The following is a 19,954-nucleotide window of genomic DNA, read 5'->3' on the forward strand; positions in this document are numbered from 1 at the left end:
CCTAGACTGGTGTGCATTAATATTCTCAGAGAAATTATTAAAACTTCTTGAAAAGAAACTTCAAAATACTTTATTCAAGAAATACACCAATAATTTAGCAGCAACACCTTTATAAACAAGTATTCTTCTTACTACTGAATGCTTTTTGTCAAGCATCTCCTACTTTACTTCTCAGGTATAAAATTTTTCAAGTATAAGGGCAAAACGCCTTAAAAAAAAATCATTATGCCTTTTGAAGGGATCTTTCACTCATTTACTGTGTTTTCCTGAAGAGCTCCAGCCTATTCCTTCAGGGTTCTTTTGCTGCCAATTTTATAGCCACTCCAAACCTTCGCTCCTCCAGATGCTAAAGCCACAAGAGCTGTAAGACTCTCCCAAGCTAAACAGGAACAAGCCTTGGGAAAGCAATAGCTGTGAAGAGAGATGTATATCCACAGATCTCCTTAAGATACTTACAGTCCTCATCCAAGAATTTATACTGTATGTGTTTCTCGAAGAACTCCTGTATGGCTCTGCAGATGTCCTCATGTTGCTTGGAGATGTGGTCGTAGTATTGGGTGTAGTCCCTCTGGGATATACCTGTCAATTATTTCAGCTGATTATAAAGGGCTCCAGGCATAAAAAAACCCAACCTGAAAAAATGCAGTTATCAGGTACATGCATGTGATCATTCATATTTTAGAAGATGGGGTTCTCCCAGGTTTCAATCATCACCAATGACTTACTCTTTAGCTTTATTCTCCTGTACTTAAAGTACTTCCATTAGGAATCTTGTCCTTGAACAGCCCTGTCCTACATTTTATATGCACATTCTTTGACTATTTTTAAGTGAATTCCAAGAGGAACATTCACCTCTGTTTAAGTTTCTAGTTCCTGTCTTTTCCTTTCAGTTTTATTCCCTCTGGTTACTGTGGTCAAAAACCTTGTTCTGCACATCAGAGGTAGGGACCACAATTTGGAACCATGAAATGAAAGAGGTAGAGGCTAAGCTCGCACATTAGCAAGGATGATAGATCCTATTGTGCCACAGATTCTCATTTAACCAGTTTTTTAGGTGTGGAATAACAGATGCTTGTTTGATAGGGCACTACAGGTGAAACCTTAAATCCCCAAATCAATGAGATGGCACACAGTCAAGTACCTTGCTGCTCTCATTTACTCCCTCAAGGGTTTTCTTGCCTATCTGACACTTCCCAGCTACATCACAAGCTCTTAATTTCAGACACTTGTTTGTCTACAAGACAATAGTTTAAAATGACATCAGCAGGATTATACACTTGCATCCATCTTGAATGACAGTTCTCATACAGGATGTGTCAACATAGGCCATTGCAATACCCTGCTTCACAAAGCCAAATCCAAGAACTGCCCCATCACTGAAGAATGAGTAACTCAGGCTAGTTACATACAGAAGAAGCCAGAATCCCCCCAAAAAGATTTATCCCTGATGTCAGTTTGCTATTTTAACCATATACAAAACACGGATTGTTTTACTGTAAGACAATGCTGACTCCCTCCAAAGATGTGCTCTTTCTAAAAAAGTTCATACAAAAAGTTCATGATGTCAGTGGAACTTGGACTTTTTAATACCACTGCAGAGCTGAAGTTGAGTCTAAAAAACAAAAACCAAGAGGTGATGGCATCTCAGGGGAGGCAGATGTGTAACTGGAAAATCATTCACTACACTGCAACTATCACTCCTTAGCTTGACTGACAGGCTCATTAATTTTAAGAGCATGGGAACACATTATGAAAAATCTTGGAACTATCTTCAGAAATGCAGCTGGAGTGCTAGCTAAAAAAAAAACATATTGGCAGATCTACAGTTTCAAATCCTAGTCATGAAATGGACAGTTTTTAATTAGCCAGCGTACAAATGGTTTGAGGTATTTAAAAATAAATATTACTATGTATATTCTATAATAAAACTAAATTCAAATGTTTTAGAGGTTATTACAGTGATGTGTATCTCTGGCAGTTGTGGTGCTCACAGCATTACAGGACAGGACAGGATTCAGCTCTTCTCCCTTCAAAAAGCTCTGTCAGTAGCCATAAGCAATCCTGACCTAATGGAAAATCCCTGCTAACAGCAAGATAAACTCTGTTACAGGGAACTGCAATGAACCTGCACTTGGCATAAATGGAGAGAGAATGGGAAGACAAGTGTAGGACCATCAGAAAAAACAGCCAAATAAAAGGGCTTAGGAGAATGGTATGTGTTGACAGCACCTGGATTAGCACAACTCAAAACATCCATGTGCAGCTCCATAGGATGCTCAGATCAGGAAACAAAATCCAGGGAGTACATTCCTAGATTCACAGAGGTGGGACAGGATGGAGCAATGAATTACTGACAGCTCCTAACAGGTAAAAAAAGGCACATCCAGAACAATCCTACAGTCACAATGCTGAGAGGAAGACAGGAAAAACAATGAGGACTACACAGTTAATATCCCTTGTCTTCCATATCATCACAAGGTATCCTGGATAGATCACTTGTAGACATGGAGCTTGGGGTTTGTGAATATGTAGGTATGAGACAGACAAAATGAGCAAACTTGGTTTTATCTTAAAGCAAAAAAACCACCTTCCTTTCTGTAAAGTCTGGATTTGCTACCAGACTGTTGTAACATTTCCTTGTTAGAAGAGTTCAGGCAGAATGATTCAACCTTGGTAAGAACAACTGTGCACCAGTCCTGTGCTATTTGCATTTCTGTTCATCTTTTAAGATTTCATTTCACACCAAAACCAAACTCAAACTCCACAACAGCACTTAGCCTGAAATTAAACCACTCAATTCAAGCACCTGGGTGTGCACTGGATGTCTCAGCTCCTGCTGTAGTCAACAGAGAATAATCTACACAACCAGAAGAGTGTAATTCAGCTAAATTTACCCAAATACCCAAGGAGCTGCCTGAAATACATGCTCTAGCACAACCTGCCTGTTCTCCAGCTGTCAGAAGTCTCACAATGTGCCCACCAGCTCTTTGCATGCTGTGGAAACCCTGGTTGTTCAGTGCCACTTGAAATGTTTTACATTTAGGACTTCGAACCAGAGCAACAGAACAACAGGTTCTAAACTACAAGAGGACTAAGCTACACTGATTATAACATGAATTCAGACACCTGTGGAGATGTTCTGACCTGCCCAGCTTTCTGCATGTAATATCCACATGGGGTCATGTCTTAGCAGCACAACACACAATTGGCTCTGTATTCATTCTGCAATTCAGAGGTGATGCAATTTGCTCCTGAATATAAAAGAATCACTCACAAAACAGCCTCTGGGTGAAGTTTCTGAATTAACAATTAAATTAAGAATATTCTCCCTGTAATGGTGAGCATGCTGTGCTGTCAGGCTTTCAAATACAATGGATAGAGAAATGCAGCACGCCACGTTTTAAATTACAGAAAGAAGAAACCATTAATTTCAGAAATGAGGTGTGACAACCAATATCTGTCTTCAGATTTAGCTCTCATTCAAGGAATCAGAGAAACTACTCAGAACTTCATTTAATAAATTTATCTAAGAACATCCTTACCTAAAAGTTTGTTTTCCTTGACAAAACATCTGAATTCTGCACCAGGGATTAGTTCACACCATTTGCGAAGAACAAGCTGCAGAGGAAAAACAAATGACAAAATATTGTCTCAGAAAGGTAACAGGTAACTTTTTGTCAACAGATCAACATCTACAGTTCTGCTGTAGTGGTAAGATGACCTATGATACAAGAAAGCAAAACAATCTTAACCTGTAGTTCACGTAATCATTTTAGCAAATACTTCCAATTAGACTTAATATTCGTTTCAGAGAATCACAGGATGCTTTCAGTTGGAAGGCACCTCTAAATACCATGTAGTCCAAACTAGTTTAAAGCAGAAAGACTCAGACTGCACATAAGAAATGTCTTCACCATGAGGACTGTCAAGCATTGGAACAGCTCCCTCATGGAGGTTGTGCAGCCTCCACCCACTGAGCTTTTCAGACCAGATTTGATAAAATGCCAAGCAAGCCAATTTGAACTCTTACCTGGCTTTGAGCATGAGAATGAACTAGAGACCTCCTGAGGCCCCTTCCCACCTTAATTATCTTATGCTCTTCCACAGTATTTATAACGGTGAAATCGTTTATGAATCAACTTCCAAGTTACATTAATGATAAAGCATGGAAAATAAAAACCCTGCTGTACAACACAACAAATCTGTCATGGAATTGGCACAAAGTTGCTCCCTAGTCAAAGGAGCTGATGAGCAGAATTAAATTTATCCAAATCAACCTCTATTCTGGTACACACCCAAGCAGAGTTCTGTGACGCCTTTGAAGGCGCAAACCAGTTAAAACAAGGACACGGGACAGAAATAGAAAGCAAACTATTATAGTCCACAGGACAGACTGCCTGGTAATTAAAGCATCTCTCTGGCACTTCCTCAAGTTTCTGCATTTCCTAAGCTGAAGTATTCAGAAGGATTCATTTTTTTGAAGGCCCCAGTTACTGCTACTGGATACTGGAAACTCCCAACACCCATGGACTGCAGCAGAAAAGCTTCAGTAATCAGAGATGACATTCCTAACTACAGTGTAAACATGGAACTCTTTGTTCCAGCTTTCACATGTCCTGTATCTTTAAAGCAAACTAGATAGTGCTTTAAAAAAAAAAAAAAAAAAAAGGGTTCATTCACTTTTCAAAAGCCCTTTAAGCCCACAGGATGATGACAAATGTTATATTTACATAAAGACTATTATTAGAGAGATGACTAAATGTTACCATAAAAGCAGTAGCTCCACGCTAACAGTTTAAAGTGTGTCTAGCTGAACATTTTAATCTGGTAACAAACATGTGAAACAAGATATGACAGAACACCTCAGTTCAGGATGTCCCCAGCCAGTGCAGAGAGTTTCTCCCTCAGTAACCTCAGTGTGATGTTCACAAGCAGCACACCATCAAGAATTTATGACTTTCAGCTACTCAACTTGTCCTTCCTGTCAAAACCTGACAGACATGAGAGGAAATTGCAAGGAAGCTTCACAAGCCAGCACTTTAGCTCACCTGATCTGCAATTAAATGAACTACTTACGACCTGCAGTGTTTAACCACACTCCCCCCTCACTGCACAAGCAACACCAATAAAACAAACACAACAAATTTTATGGACATGCACCCAGGCACAAATGGCACCCAGGCTGTGAGCATTTTGTTAAAATTACTTAGGAATCATGCAAAGAGTCCTACCTCATAGTTCAGGGAAGGATCAGGGGAATCATCAGTACAGTGAATAAATCTGGAAAAGCAAGGCATGGGCATCAAAATCTGCTTTACATGTAATATTTTAGCCACAGTGAGAAAAATAACCCCAAACTGTGAATCACAAAAGCTACTGTTAAATTGTTTCCAACATGTAAAAACCAAGTAAAGGCAATACATCAATAACAAAACTCCTTCTGACAATTGGGGGGGGGGGGGGGGGGGGAAATCACCTCTTTTCTTCTACTGCAATTTAGAAGCACTTAAATCTGGACAGGGATGAGGCCAAAATGTGAGTGTTTATTCACTATTGATTTATTTCTGTTTGAATCAATAGTGCTGCTCCTTTCCCTTTGCATTTTTATGTTGGCATAACTGAATTCTCAAAGAACCAGATAAACTTGAGCAATCTAATCCAGTTTCATTGCAGCATGTTTTCCCCGAGTACTTTTAATGTTTAACTTCCCAAACCACACAACAGAGACACATCATCATGCCTTACAGCAGCTCATTTCCATGAATAAAGGATGCAAAACAGCACTGCTGCTCGGCACTTCTGATACCACAGCACAGGATCTTTCTAAATTAAGAGCCTTAAGAAATACTCTTACAAATCTCTTGAGAGAGGGAATAAACAAAACTATTTCCATAACTGCAAGCAGATGTCAAGGTTTTGTCCCTTGTGAGTAGCTGACTCTGTTTGTCTCCTTTCAGGAACTATCAAGAATGGAGGCAGTTATAACCCAAGTCAACTTCCATGTGCCTTTTACAGCAAACCTTGCAAAAATTCTGTAACTTCCAAAGGGAATTTGCAGAAGAACATGCATTTTCCTTCCAATTCTACTCCCCGACCTTGGCAATAAACTCTTCAGACGCACAGAACTGTGCAAAGGGTCACTGCTGAGCAATAGTCCTAAATGCAACATTTATACTATCTCCTCTTGGCAGTGAACTTCACTGAGCAACCCAAAAGTCTCCCATGTCTCACATAAGCACTGTGTTTGTAAGACGTGGCTGCCCAGCCTTCCGTTTGAAGCGAAGTGCGATTTTAAGAGTTTGTTCTGTGAGCTGCCAGCAGAAATACACTTCACACGTTTTAGTTTAGACTTTAATATCCACAACACCCAGAAAAGTAGGGCAATAGCTTTCCAAAAGCTCTGTGATCAAACACATCATATATATCTGTAAGCCTGTGTAAACAGATAACAACCTTCAGCTCCAGTTAGGATTCCCCACAATTTAAGATCTGTCAAGGCAAGAGAAACAAACCCATGAGAACTCACAGTTTTGAGACTCAAAATTCCTCCCTTACTAGAATATATGCCTGTCATGCTGAGGAAAATATCCCCCCCCCCAAGCCAAAATAAACAACTTATAAAAAGGCAGCTAAAGTCCAGCATATGGGAGTTTACAGTCTCTGCACACTAGGACCTGCATTGCCTCTCAGACTTCCACATCTGAGACTGAGATACCTCCAATCTGCTTCAGATTGGATTCACAGTCTTTTCCAGCAGTCAAAAAACTCCAGTCTAATGAACAATCAAAATTATCCCCTAACTCAACTCTCAAATATTTTGGACAAGAGCTGTGTGGGGAAGGATACTTCCTCTTTCCTTGTAAGTTAGAACATTAAATCCTTGGGTGCCACCCCAAGCCCCACAGACTGCTGTAGAATCAAGCAAACAGGCAAAATTATGAGTACAGGCAAAAACACTGCAAGATCCAGTAAGGGTACTTTTCTTGAGCCTCAATGACACAGGACTGAGTACAAATGAGGAAAAAATGGGAGAACACAGCGAAAGATAAAATAATGTTTTTGTAGTTTTATTTTTCCTTATAACTAGTATCATGAGGATTTGTCAACAAAAGGACATTACTACCACTCCTGTTTTGGGGGTAAATTTTGGGCAACTTGAGGTTGCAATGTTATAGATTTTACCAGTTTCTTGTAGCATTAATTGTTTAGACCCATCTGAACTCACCTATTACAGGTGGCCCTTTGATCTCCAGAGGCAAAAGACTCAGTGGGGTTTCTTTAACCCACATCCTACTCGGGTCTGGAGGCAGTTGAAAGAACAATCAAAAAGACTTCAGGAACCCCAAATTGAGACATATCTGTGCTGTATTTTCTGAAACCTCTGAAAACTGTCATTTTCAATACTATTAGGGGTGAAGGGGTCAAACTCTTTTGCTTTTAGACCTGCGCTGTGGTCAACAGCTTGTTTACAGATTTATACTTAGATGTCAAGAGCAGAAGGATCAAGGTCTCTTTACATGTAGCAGCTGTATTTAAACTCCAAATGCATATTCTCCACCACAGGACACATGACACAAAGCCACTATGTAGTTCAGTTTTCAACAGGGAGAAAAGCAATTTCAAGAAAGTTTGCAAAATCCCCAGCACCTACCCTGCTAAGAAAGCCATGAACTCATTTGCAAATCACTGAGGGTATTCTGTGGATAATTAGGAACTATTATGAATATGATGAGAATTGTAAAATTTATTCTGTACCTGACACTTCCCTGCTATCATCTCATAGCTTATTTTAAAAGCTTAATTAAAAAAAGAAAAAAATCAAAGGAGAAACTTCTGACAGCCTTTGAACTGTATCTTCATTCCTTGAATATTGAACCTTCCTGGAACTTTAAGGACTAAAAGAAATGGGAAATTCAAGCACCATTCAAAAGAGGATCTTGTACCACACTGTAAATTGCTCAGAAGAACGGGGTGGGAGTAAAACCTCAAGAAAAAAAAAAAAATCATCAAAGGCCTCATTTTCTACATCCTCTCGTGTGTAACTGCCTTCCTTGAAACAGGTTATATTAAAGTCTAAGCCAACAGCTACTGTTCTGGCTAAAAGGTATTGGAGTGCCAAGGCACATCTTCATAATCCAACACTGCCTCCTATGTCCTGTTAAGAGAACACAGGCTGTTACTCCACATCTCAGAAAAACTTCGTCATTTCTTTACAATTTGGAATTCGATATTGAGAAGCCCTCTTACAAACACCTAAATACATAAAAAAATAGATCTCATGCTGACTGAATGTCATAAGTCAAAGGGCAATCCCTGCAAAAGAAGTTCTCTATATTAGTTTGCTTTTCAACAAGGCTAAACTTACAAGACTTCTTATTTCGTCTCTATGGTTGTGATTATTAAACAACTAGAAAAATAACAACACTTTAGCATTTAAATCATCCTGTAGAACAGGGACAATCTCTGAAAAATTTTTAAGGTTTATTAATGAGCAAGATATCAACCTTATCTTATAACTGAAGGGGCACTATCAGATCATTAGAAATATTGCTAATTTCTCCCAGTCTCAAGGTGGGCAATCACTCATGTTTTAACAAAACATAGTCCACTCATTCTAACAATAAGGAAGAAAACTGTGCTCTAAACCAAAACACCCATCAAGGCTTTAAAGGGATTTCTGATGAAAAGAGGAGTTTTAATCCCTCAACAGAAAACCCAGTTAGAAAGGGATTTTTTATTAATCACACATCCACAACACTAACTTTCTGAAAGCCCATATTAAAACTTGGAAAGTTAAGGATCACACCACCCACAAGATTTTTTGTGAACACAGCTAAGTAAAACACAATGCTGACTTTAAAGCAGAAACAACATCAACTACATTAATGAGTGCATTACTCTGAATTCTTCGTTAATTTATACAAAATGAACAAGCAGGAAAGTTAACTCATTAGTCTGAACTTTTCAACCAAAGTGTCAACATTATGAGAGAATCCAAACATTTAAAACAGTCAAAGCTTATCTGGTCATGCTCAGTACATCTGCATAAAACCATATTTTTTAATGGTTTGTATTGAAGTATTGCATGGCTGAAGTTTTCTCAGAACTCGAGATGGTTGAGAATCACAGCAAGGGCAGTTCCCTGACCTGAACAATGTACAGACTGATAGCAGGGAAGCAAATAGCAAATGGGAGAGGAAGGAGGAGGCAAGGAAAGCAGTTTGCCTTAAGTCTCACATCACTGCCTTAAAATTTCTGGATTAAAAAACAGATCTATAAATTGCCAGTGGAAAATGTTTACTGTATCATGACCCATGAAGTAGATTTTAAAGTTCATACAACTGAACAGAAAACAAAACAACAACAAAAAGGGTATACAGCATTTCAGCTGTTACTTATGCAAGGCAAGAAACTTTTAGACCATGCTGAGTATTAATGAAAGAAGCAGAAACAAAATGCATTTATCCTCCCTCCAAGTCGCCCTTCCAAGGGATTTGGATGTATTATGTATGCAATTTTTCATTTGTTCAGCACTTCAGGTTCTTATGCCAGCTATATTTTTAATTTCTGCTTGCTAAGGACTAGGAAACTGGCAGCTAATCAATAGTATAATTAAGGAAGTCCACTGTTCTGATTTAGCAATAATCATTCCACTGTTTGGGGACATTTTGTACCAATAACTTAGTAATTTAGAAATACCATGTACAGACTGGACAATAAGACATGCTTTGATCAAGTACAAAATATTCATAAAATGTAAGATACATAGAGATCAAGGTGATTTCCCACAATCATGTCACAACCTTTACTTACTGACCACCCACTAGCTGAGCTATGCTGTCTGGTGGGGTGTGTGGTCTTATCAGCCTGGACAAGGATCTCTAAATGGACTGAGCCTCTGCAATTTGAGGTGTTGCCTTTCTGCTGGAGGTTATTCTCCCACAGCAGGATCAGTAGAAGATCCACAGAAGGGACTGTGCCTGTTCCAGGCTGCTCAGGCACTTCTGCTCTTAGTCTGGTGTGAACTTCAGGTGAAATCACTGATGGTTCAAGGTAACACCCACAGGAACTACAATGTCTTCACTGCCTCTACCACCAGGTCTGTGCTGGCTGCAGAGGGCAAGGTGAACAGCTCAGGCACTTACACCTGACTGGAGATAAAACCTGACAGAAAATGCACTGATTTCAGTGTCAGTGAAGGTGGTCGGATCAGTTCATTCTGCCACACAAATGAACACACACAGAGTTGCCACATCTTCAAGTGAGACTTGCTAAACACTTGGTCGCCTCTCAAACTCCCTAGGCAGTGGTTAACCAAACAGGAATTCTGCAAGGAGCTCAGGGTACTTTTTGCTGAACCTCTTTATACATGAGGATAGCAGAATACAAAACCTGTATTATTTAACATTCACGAAGGGTTGATACCAAGCGTGCAGTTCTTTGCAGATGCACAAAACTCAGTCCTGAAAGCCGTGACAACAAAGGAGACATTAAATTTTAGCACTCAACCCTCTCAGAAAGCCATCCCCCAAGACAGTCCACTTCTCCTTAGAGGACCACCATGAAAAGCAGCTCCTTGGTGAGGCACCAAAGTCTTCTGAGAACCACTATTTACTCACCTCTGAAATGTAAACTATAGATTTCTCATCTCCCCATCTCTTTCATTCTCTATGATCCCAGAATCATAAATTCTCTATCTCATAACTGGTTCCCAAGCCCAACATACTTTTCAAACTGTCTTCTCACTCCAGCATCTTCTCTCCTCCTCCTCAGTCTCCTCTCCTGCACTTCACAATGTTGCAGGTTAGACATGACATGAAACCCAACACCAGAATTGGCCCGGCAACCTCACTAGCACTCCATAAATGCAGAGGTAAGGATGAGATGCTGCTACCTATCTCTTCTTGGTTTTATATGTATCAACAAACTGGGGGAAGAGAGTTGCAGGAAGAAAAAAGAAGGCAGTTGCATGGCACTAATGCAACTGGTTTCACATTTTAAACAAGAAAATTTCTGTTGAGTCATACAGACTCAACATGGGACATGGGACTCTTGACATGGGACTCTTACTCTTGGTAACCCTCCATAAGGCACCCAGAGCAAGGATTCTGCACTTGACTGAGTCTCCTAGATATTGCAGCAATACAAATAAGCGTTGACTAACTACTGAAAAATAAGCTCTGAGATATCAAGCCATGGATTTCCCCTTTTCTTTGAAATTCTTCTTGTCTGAAAAAAAATAGTAATCATAGTAACAAGACTATTAAACTCCAGTAATTTCATTTTCTCTCAGAAAAATGCTGTATTCTAGAAATGAGTGGCATAAATCGATCAGGTGCAGGTACTACAGGAGGAAACTGCTCCTATACAATTAAGTGCTCTTTTCATGTGAGCAGATAAAAATACACTCTAAGCACATCACATTTGTAATTTTATCTGTAACTGTTATCCTTAGTCACAGTTCCTGGAATGAATTTGTTCCAAGAGGTACAAGGACTTGGGTTCAGAAGGAGCTCTAGAGATATGTTAGCAGAACTCTCAGGTCTCTTCCAGGCAGCCACACAAACCTCAACAGCTTTAAAATTTGCAAGGGACATGGTAATCACTTGCTGTGGAAAGCAACTCAATAAAAATGGTTTTAGCCCACAATGTCATTTTGCATGTGCTACTTTATCATCTCCCTGCTTTGCCTTTGTTTTTTTGGCTGGGTATAAATAATTTTGTCACTAGGAATGTACTCACGGCTGAGTGAGGTCACGAGTTATGAAGTCTGAACTCTTGAAGAGGAGGAAGATGTCACTGAGAGCTTTGCATTTCAGAGAGCTGTTCATTGCTATCCAGTAGGCATCCTAAACAAAGAAGATCATCCAGAAATGCACCTTTGCTAGCAGGAAGGAATGCAGCTGAAGATGTATCTGAATATTACACAACATTTGAAATACACACAGAACACCGTTTTTTTATTTTGAGGAAAACTTCATTAGCTGTTAAAAGAGACACAATAGTTATTGTTTTTCCTACAAATACCATGTTGAAAGCAGAGTAAATCTATTTTAAAAACTAAGTTTTTGCCTTACTGCTTCCAGGACCTTTCCTGGAATGCCTGATTGAACAGTGTCTCCTGAGAATATGACACAACAACATTTGGGGGAACTCATCCCTATGGTATAGTTTGAGTACCTAAAAATAACTAGAGAGAAGTTTATTGTCTTTTTAAAAAATGCGGGATTTTTCATCTTCACCCAGGCAGTTTTCAACCAGTATCCTGAATAAGAAGAGCCTGATCATCACACTGTTATCTGTGATCAGGATACAGAGTTTAATGTTAAAAAGTCAGTGCTGCCTTGCATCAGCCTCACCAAATATGCACCACCACCACCTGGTCAATCCACCAGAACAGTTTGCTGTATCACACTCCACTGATATCTCGTCTATCACTTCTTCCTTTATCAGAACCACTGGTCTCCTCTTCTTTCCAATGCATTGAGATAAAACAAACAAATAAAAAAAATCCACATGATAACATCTGTTACAGGTTTTGGGAGTCAGCATTCTTACCCTTGGAGCACTCCAGTTAAGTTTAGGAAAAACACTTCCACCCAAGGAACTTATTGCTTCCTCAACTTTAGATGTGAACTCAGGGAATTCTGGTGCCTGAACGAAGGAAAACAACAAAAATATTAATTTCAACACATTTAATAGTGAAGTGTAGCCATCTTCTAAACATCTTTAGAAATACATAATGCAGAAGAAATAAACATGTCCAAAACAGTATGAACCCCATAAAAAATAATGTCCTTGTGGAAATAAATTATTTAATAAACAAATCTGACATTCTTTCAATCAGAGAAAACTGAAAGTGTTTCCAGTTCTGACTCTGATCACTAACAAGTACCAGGAACTTCAGCAGAAAACCTGAAACTTTGTAACATAGATCATGAAATCTGCAACAGCAAACAAATGTCAAAGAAACCAAACCTTAATTACTTACCAGTTGTTTTATAATTAATGGCAGATTATTGTATACAAATAAGGCCCAATAATATTTAGACTTAAAAATTTATTTCAGAATTAAGCATCTCTATCAACTCACAGGCAATTTGAGTAACAGCTCCTCATTTAAGCTTTAGTTTTATAAAACCTTGTTTTATATGGAGTAATATCTTAACTAATCAGCTCTTAAATTGGGCCTTAAAATAGCTCCTTAACGATATATTGACTAAAAATAGAGGACACACTGCAAAGGTTGGACTAGAAAACCTTGCCTTGTAAAGAGCATTGAAAACATAAGAGGGGGGGGACAATTCCTCAGGATGCTCTAAACTCCACTCAGAATGTGGTGCTATAGAAAAAACCAGGTTGCTGACCTTCAAAATAATATGAAAGGATTTCGAGCATATATCAGAGATTTTTCATGTGATAAGATTTATAGCAAGAATACTGTCTGAGTACTTTTAAACTCAAAGATAACTTCTAGGCTAAAGCAATTGATGTCTCTCAAAGAACAAAGCCCTCACAGTCACACAAGTGATCAAAAAACCTCATGCATTTTGGCATCCCCTTACTGCACCCTCCCCAAATGCAAACACTTAAAAAACCCTCTCACATTTTAGTGCAATGACCTGGACTGAACTTCAAACATTCTGAACCTTTCCTTGGTACATTACCTCATCTCCCTGGGAAACTACACTTGGAAAACTGGAAAAAAAGGGCTTCTCTTATTTTTCTTTATATTTAGAGCTTCACTCAATTCTAGAAATTGTTCCTGCAAGAAGTAAAACTCTTCATCCACTGCATTCTGATCCAATCTCCTCTTGTTTTGGCAGCAATCAGGAGTCCTACTATATAGGTAGTATCACACACTAAGCCTCCCTAGAGAAATGTTACCATCATGTCATTTGATTAACACAAGGGAATAAATACACCCACGAGAGGAAAGTTCTATGACTGCACAAGCAATCCAGATTCTAACATTTCCTAAATTTTGAATGCCTGACATCAATATTAAAGCAAGTTACTTTAAACACAGAATTTTCTATAATCCTGTATTCTAATTCTTCTTCAGAATATAGAAGGGGCAAGGGAGACAAGTTCTACCCGACGACTCAAGTGGGTCATCAAATCAGAAAAATCAAATCAGAAAAATCACACCTTTTTATACTGCACCTAATCCAAGGTGATGAATCCCACCCCATGAACATTAGGGAGCTAAAGGGTTGAAGTCACAGTATTGATGGCAGAGAAGTGCCATGAGTATATTAACTCTGGCAGTGACAGGGCAACAGCAAGTTTCAAAAAAGATGCAAAAAAAGATCAAGGAAGCCTGGTTTGCATCCATCATGATCCTGATTCTGTGCCAGGCACCGTGCAAGGAGACCATAAAGACAGGAAAAATAAAAAAAAAATTATAGGAATAAATGTACTTAGGAGGAAATAATGGCACATTCGAGAAGAGCTGTGAAAATTGAGCTGCAGGGGCTTCGTTTCTTCTGCATCCAGCCTGATTAAATAATTGGGAGATACTCAAAGTGGTGAAAATGAAAGCCAGCTATATTTAGAGCTGCACTTCAGTTCATTTCCTATAGTCTAACAAGTGTGTGATTGTTGGGGATGAAGAAAAGCGTTTTATTTTTAGTTAAATTAAGCCAGCAAAACTTTTTTGAAGTTACAGACACGTACACTGCCATCCATCCAAAATGGTCTGAGAAATGTCAAACACAGCAAGAGATATGTCTGACCAGCAACAAGTTTCATATCACAAGGCTGCAAGAAGGAAAACTTCTGACAAACCCATGGTAGGCTCTTATAGGACCTTACCTTAAGTGTTGTAGTGTTCTCATCATCTGACCACTGTTAAAAACAAGAACAAATCAAAGGTTACTGGATTCCTGAGGCATCTTTTATAATTTATGAGACAATCGGGATTCATACAGCTCCCACAACACACAGATCAAATCACTACCCCAGAGAGCATAACATCACCATCTTCTGATTATTTTGGCTGTAAATTAAGACAGGAGAAGTACTGTGTATTCAGCAGAAGTGTTATTCGAAAAGTATGGAAAAAAGACACCTATATATTTTAATTGTGATTTATACCACAAACTTGGGACACTTCAAAACTCAGTCTTCCCTGTCTGAAGCTTGTCTCCAGCACTTCCATCCTTAGACCCGTGATCCATTAGTTTCACTTCTATTTCTTTTTCATCATTTTTCTGTCACCTCATACTTACAACATCTCTCACTGTTTTTCTTCTAAAATGTTCTTCTGACCTATTACGGCCTCAGAAACTTTCACTGGTTCCTAAAGTAACTCCTCCAAATGTAATCCTAATTTCTCAGGGCATGAAACTGCACTAAGTTCAATTCCAACATCCTTCAAAAATTCCCCACTCATTATTACAAATGCAATTATCAAGAAATAAAAAAAGTCTTCTGTGAAAAAGCACAGAAACATTTTAAAACTTCCCTGATGTCACAGAATAAATAATGATGTTTCCATGTTTTTCAAGGCAAGTACCACATGATTATTATTTCTGTGAAGAACTCTCCTCACCTACAATTATGCAGAAAAGGTTATACATTTGTATTTTTCTCAAGAGACTTGACATTAAGCTGCATTTTACACTGACCTGTATTTCCTCTGTGTCATCACTCCCCTCCTGAGCATGACTTGGTGGATCTTCTCTGAAACAAAAAATTAAGAGGAAAAAAAAATTAAGCACCGGAGTTTGACTTGACCATATCCATTATATTTCCACAGCATTTCCAGCTGTTCATCTCCAAATGTTTTCATAAGAAGAGTAAACCTCAAAACCCCTGGCAGAGAAAAATCAGAGCAGGTACAGAAAATTAAAGCCCGAACACCCTGCATTAGGCTGGGGCCCTCCCATAAACACTTTGCTTCTTTCAAATTAGCAGATCATTTTTTCTTCTAAAAACACTCTAATCAAAGCTTTTCGACACCCTATTTATTAATGATTCTTTTCCAGGTTTACTGTACTCTGACAGAAGCACAAATTAAACTTTTTTTTAACAAGTTTAGTTTAAATTACGCTTTGCCTCCTTACTCCTTTTCCAATTAAAAATTCGTAAAACCTGAGTTTCAGATGTTGACCTGTGCATTTCTGACTCTGAGAAGAAAATGTCCTCATACTCTGCACACAGAAAGTCCTATGGAAAGTGGATAAGCAGCCATTAGTTTCTTCCTGAAAAGTTCCTTTTCCCACAGAGGTGAGATCTGTTGTAAACACTAAAGTATATATGAGAAAGCACCTGATTGCAAATATTCCCTTGAAGCTTTGAGTGACTTTTGAAGTTCTTTAGCCAATATAATCGTGATCCTAAAGGATCTTAAAGGAGCTCTTGAAGACTTATTCCCATCAAACCAGGATAGGATCAAATGTGTATCCCTGCCAAAAGTCAAGTCTAACAAGCTCAGTCTCTGCAGTCCCTCTGTGCAGTTCCATAAGGATTAAACTATCAGTCCAGTTTTTGAGATCTGGAGGTCAAATATTGGTTTACTGAACATCAGGAGTGATCTTGGCCTTGACTGCAAGAAGATCACATTCACTTCTAGCTAAGAAAGTTGAACTCAGATTAAAAATGGCTTCCAAAAAGGATTTTAAACTGGAAACATCTTAAATTTATAATTTAAGTCAATCATACAGCTGCCCATTATTGCATTAAAGACAGCAGAAATTGTTTGTACAGCACAAGTGTAAAGTCAAACCCTCAATTTCAGCTTTTCTGAAGGCTTATTAAAATAAGCAGCTGCTGGTAAGTTGCACAATTCTACACGAGCAGGTGACAATACAACTTCTTATCCAAAATGGTTTAAAAAACAATTCTAGTTTCCTTGATACCCTTTAATAAAAAAGAATTTAAAAATTAAAAAAGACCTTTCCTCTTTACAAGGTGTTTAAACAGCTTCAGTTTTAAATAAATTGATAGCTGATAAATCAGACACAGCTCTGATTTCACTCACAGCCTGACTGGTTGGTCTGTGAGAGATAAACTACCAGTTAGGGAATTCTGGAGTGTGGATTGATTTCTGTGTTTGATCATTAACAAGATGCATGCAACAACCATTGCACAAGGAAGCCAAAAGCAGAAAACAAAGAGCAAGGCCTAGTTTCATAACAGCTTTTTCTTCCATCTATCCACCTCGTTCTTCTCCATCCAAAATCTTGGCATGGGTACACACACAACACATTCAGCCATATCACACACAGGGATTGCATGTGTGCAAAGGGTTATATAAAATCTTAGGATTATTGAGTTTGTATACAGCTTATTTTATTGAGAATTAAACTCAGGTAATGTCACTTCACCCCTGGATAGGGCAGCTGGCACAGGGATGGCGTGGGACAGGTCAAGCCTCCAAACTGACCTGACCAGATCCAAGCAAGCAAAGACAAACCAGCAGCTGAGCACCCCAGAGCCTGGGACACTCTGCAAGGAAAGGTGGGAAAAAATGAAAGGTCTGTCTCCACTTGGTCGAAGAATGAAGTTTATTACATGGATTTTAGGATCTGCTTCAGCAAACCAAGTTTCACTATCAACAGTCAGCCCATTCCCATGCTCATACAGCATGAGGTTTACTGCAGCCAGACTGGACAAATTTAAAAAATCCTCATTATGCAAAATACAATACGTGTATGGAAAACAGTGCTGTGAACATGAAATGGTAAAATGTAAAACATAAACATTTTTCTTTACCTTCCAGAAACCACGAGTGTTCCATCATCCAGCAAATATTCTTTCACATTCTCTGGCAGGGGAAGTATAACACTGGAAGAAAACATGAAAATTTCTTTAATACCTTATTATTAATATTACTAGTTATAATAAAAAAATAGTTGAACAAAAGAATTTGGTTTTTTTAACAGCACTTTTTTTTTTCAATAACACTGTGTTTTATCCTCTAACACTATGAAAAAACAATGCTCTTTCTCCCCTCTTATCCCTTACCCAAAGGGCAATGCCAATTTTCCCTCTGGGGAAGTACAGGACAAAGAGACAAAAGTTAGAGATGAAATACATAAAAATGCCCCACTCCTTCAAAGCTCTAAGAAATTTAAAGTAAGTGTGTGGCCTGCGAAGAGACAACATGTTGCTCAAACTAAAGGTTTCCCTTCTGAGATCCAAACCAAAATTACCCCATACCATCCTAATGCTCCAAAAATGCAGGACTATCATTAAACTGACCAAAAACAAGCCTGTGCTAAACCTTAAAAAACCTAAAAGACCCAATACTTTGATTATAAAAGCCTGGTGTCAGCACTTTTTGATCCCACAGGGCAGCTACCTCAAGCTTGACTTTCCTGAGTTACTGGTAGTTCTTGTAACCATCCTGTGACCTGCAGCAGCACCTCAGAAACTGTGGAATTCCCTATGGCTTCCAGAAGTACACAGAAACACAAAGTCAGCCACTTGGTTTGGACCTATTCAGCCAAAACTTCTTCCAGGAGGAACAGCAGTGTGGATAGCTAGATGTGGATATTGGGAACAGTATGGCCATCAGCTGGTGCTCAACAGGGAATCCCACCAGGAGAGCAGGGAGTACAGGGTTTCTGGTGTGTCCCAGAGCTGCCCAAAACACCCCCTCAGGGTGTAGGGACAAGATCCCAGCTCTGGGGACTCCAGCTGATGGCTTGATCAAGCCTTCCCCACCTCCATCCCATATCTGCCCTGAATGGGTCCCCTCTATTTCACCCAAACCTGTGCCAAAAAAAGCCCATTTCCAACCCAGCCCAGCCCCACAGAATCACAGTCAGGCTGGAACAGACCACAGTGGGTCATCTGGTCCAACCTCCCAGCTCAAGCAGGATCATCTTAAGAGCACATGGCACAGGACTGTGTGCAGACAGTTCTGGAATATCTCCAGTGAAGGACACTCCACACCCTCTCTGGGAAATCTGTTGTACTGCACAAATCACAGTGCTGTTACTGCACGGGAAAGAAGTTCTTCCTCATATTCAGCTGGAACCTTCTGGGCACCAGTTTCTGCCCATTCCCTCTTGTCCTATTGCTGGGCAACACCGAGGAGAGCCTGGTCCATCCTCTGACACCCTCCTTTAGATGTTTATACACATTAATGAGGTCCCCTCTCAGTCCTTACAGTATCTGAAGGGAACTTACAGATGGGGCAAGACCATTTACAAGAGCATGTAGTGACTGGACAAGGGGGAATGGGTTCAAATTGAATCAGAGTAGGTTTAGATTAGATTAGGTTTAGATTTAGTTTAGGTTAGATATCGGGAGACAGGAGGGTGGTGGGGCACTGGTAGAGGTTGTGCAGGGAAACCGTGGATGCCCCATCCCTGCAAGTGTCCAAGCCCAGGCTGGAGGGAGCTTGGCGCAACCTGGTCCAGTGGAAGGTGTCCCTGTCCAGGTCAGGGGGGTTGGAACGAGATGATCTTTAAGGTCCTTTCCAACCCAGAGCATTCAGTGCTTCTCGAGGCTGAACAGGCCCAGCTCCCGCAGCCTTTCCTCGTAAGAGAAAAGATGATGATGAATTCCCTTCATCATCATCCCTCCAGCCCCTTCATCACCCTCACTCCCCTCCCCTGGACCCGCCCCAGGAGCTCAGCGTCTCTCTCGCACTGAAGAGCCCAGAACCGGACACGGCACTCCAGGAGACCCTCCCCAGGGCTGAACGGCGGGGCAGGACCACCTCCCTCTACCAACACTCCTCTACCCGCTCCCACCCAGCCCCCCACACCGCCCACCCTCACCCCACTCCACTCCACTCCCCTACACCCCGCCTCCCCCAGCCCCGCACCGCCCTCACCTGCGGATGGTGACGGCCTTGAAGAGCGGGTACCACACGGAGAACTGGCAGTGCACCACCTGCTCCTTCTTCATTCTCCTCCTCCTCCTCCTCCTCCTCCTCCTGCCCCTCAGCGCGGCCGCTCCCGGAAGCTCCGGCTCGGCCCGGAACCTCCCGCGC

General features: G+C 40.1%; 1 protein-coding gene across 1 annotated transcript in view; it reads right to left on the reverse strand.

Moving 5' to 3' along the window:
- CDC123 (cell division cycle 123) overlaps window positions 1-19,954 on the reverse strand; it is a 32,279-nt gene extending 12,325 nt beyond the window's left edge. The window contains exons 1-9 of the mRNA XM_027639549.1: window positions 19,796-19,954; window positions 17,722-17,793; window positions 15,633-15,687; window positions 14,818-14,850; window positions 12,559-12,654; window positions 11,743-11,849; window positions 5,232-5,280; window positions 3,543-3,618; window positions 457-579 (exon numbers count right to left, since the gene is read on the reverse strand). Of these exons, the coding sequence (XP_027495350.1) occupies window positions 457-579; window positions 3,543-3,618; window positions 5,232-5,280; window positions 11,743-11,849; window positions 12,559-12,654; window positions 14,818-14,850; window positions 15,633-15,687; window positions 17,722-17,793; window positions 19,796-19,869 (685 nt within the window). The 5' untranslated portion in view covers window positions 19,870-19,954. The remainder of the gene's footprint in view (window positions 1-456; window positions 580-3,542; window positions 3,619-5,231; window positions 5,281-11,742; window positions 11,850-12,558; window positions 12,655-14,817; window positions 14,851-15,632; window positions 15,688-17,721; window positions 17,794-19,795) is intronic.

This window comes from Corapipo altera, unplaced genomic scaffold, assembly GCF_003945725.1.
Source record: "Corapipo altera isolate COAL_440 unplaced genomic scaffold, ASM394572v1 1b, whole genome shotgun sequence".
Classification (NCBI taxonomy): Eukaryota; Metazoa; Chordata; class Aves; order Passeriformes; family Pipridae; genus Corapipo; species Corapipo altera.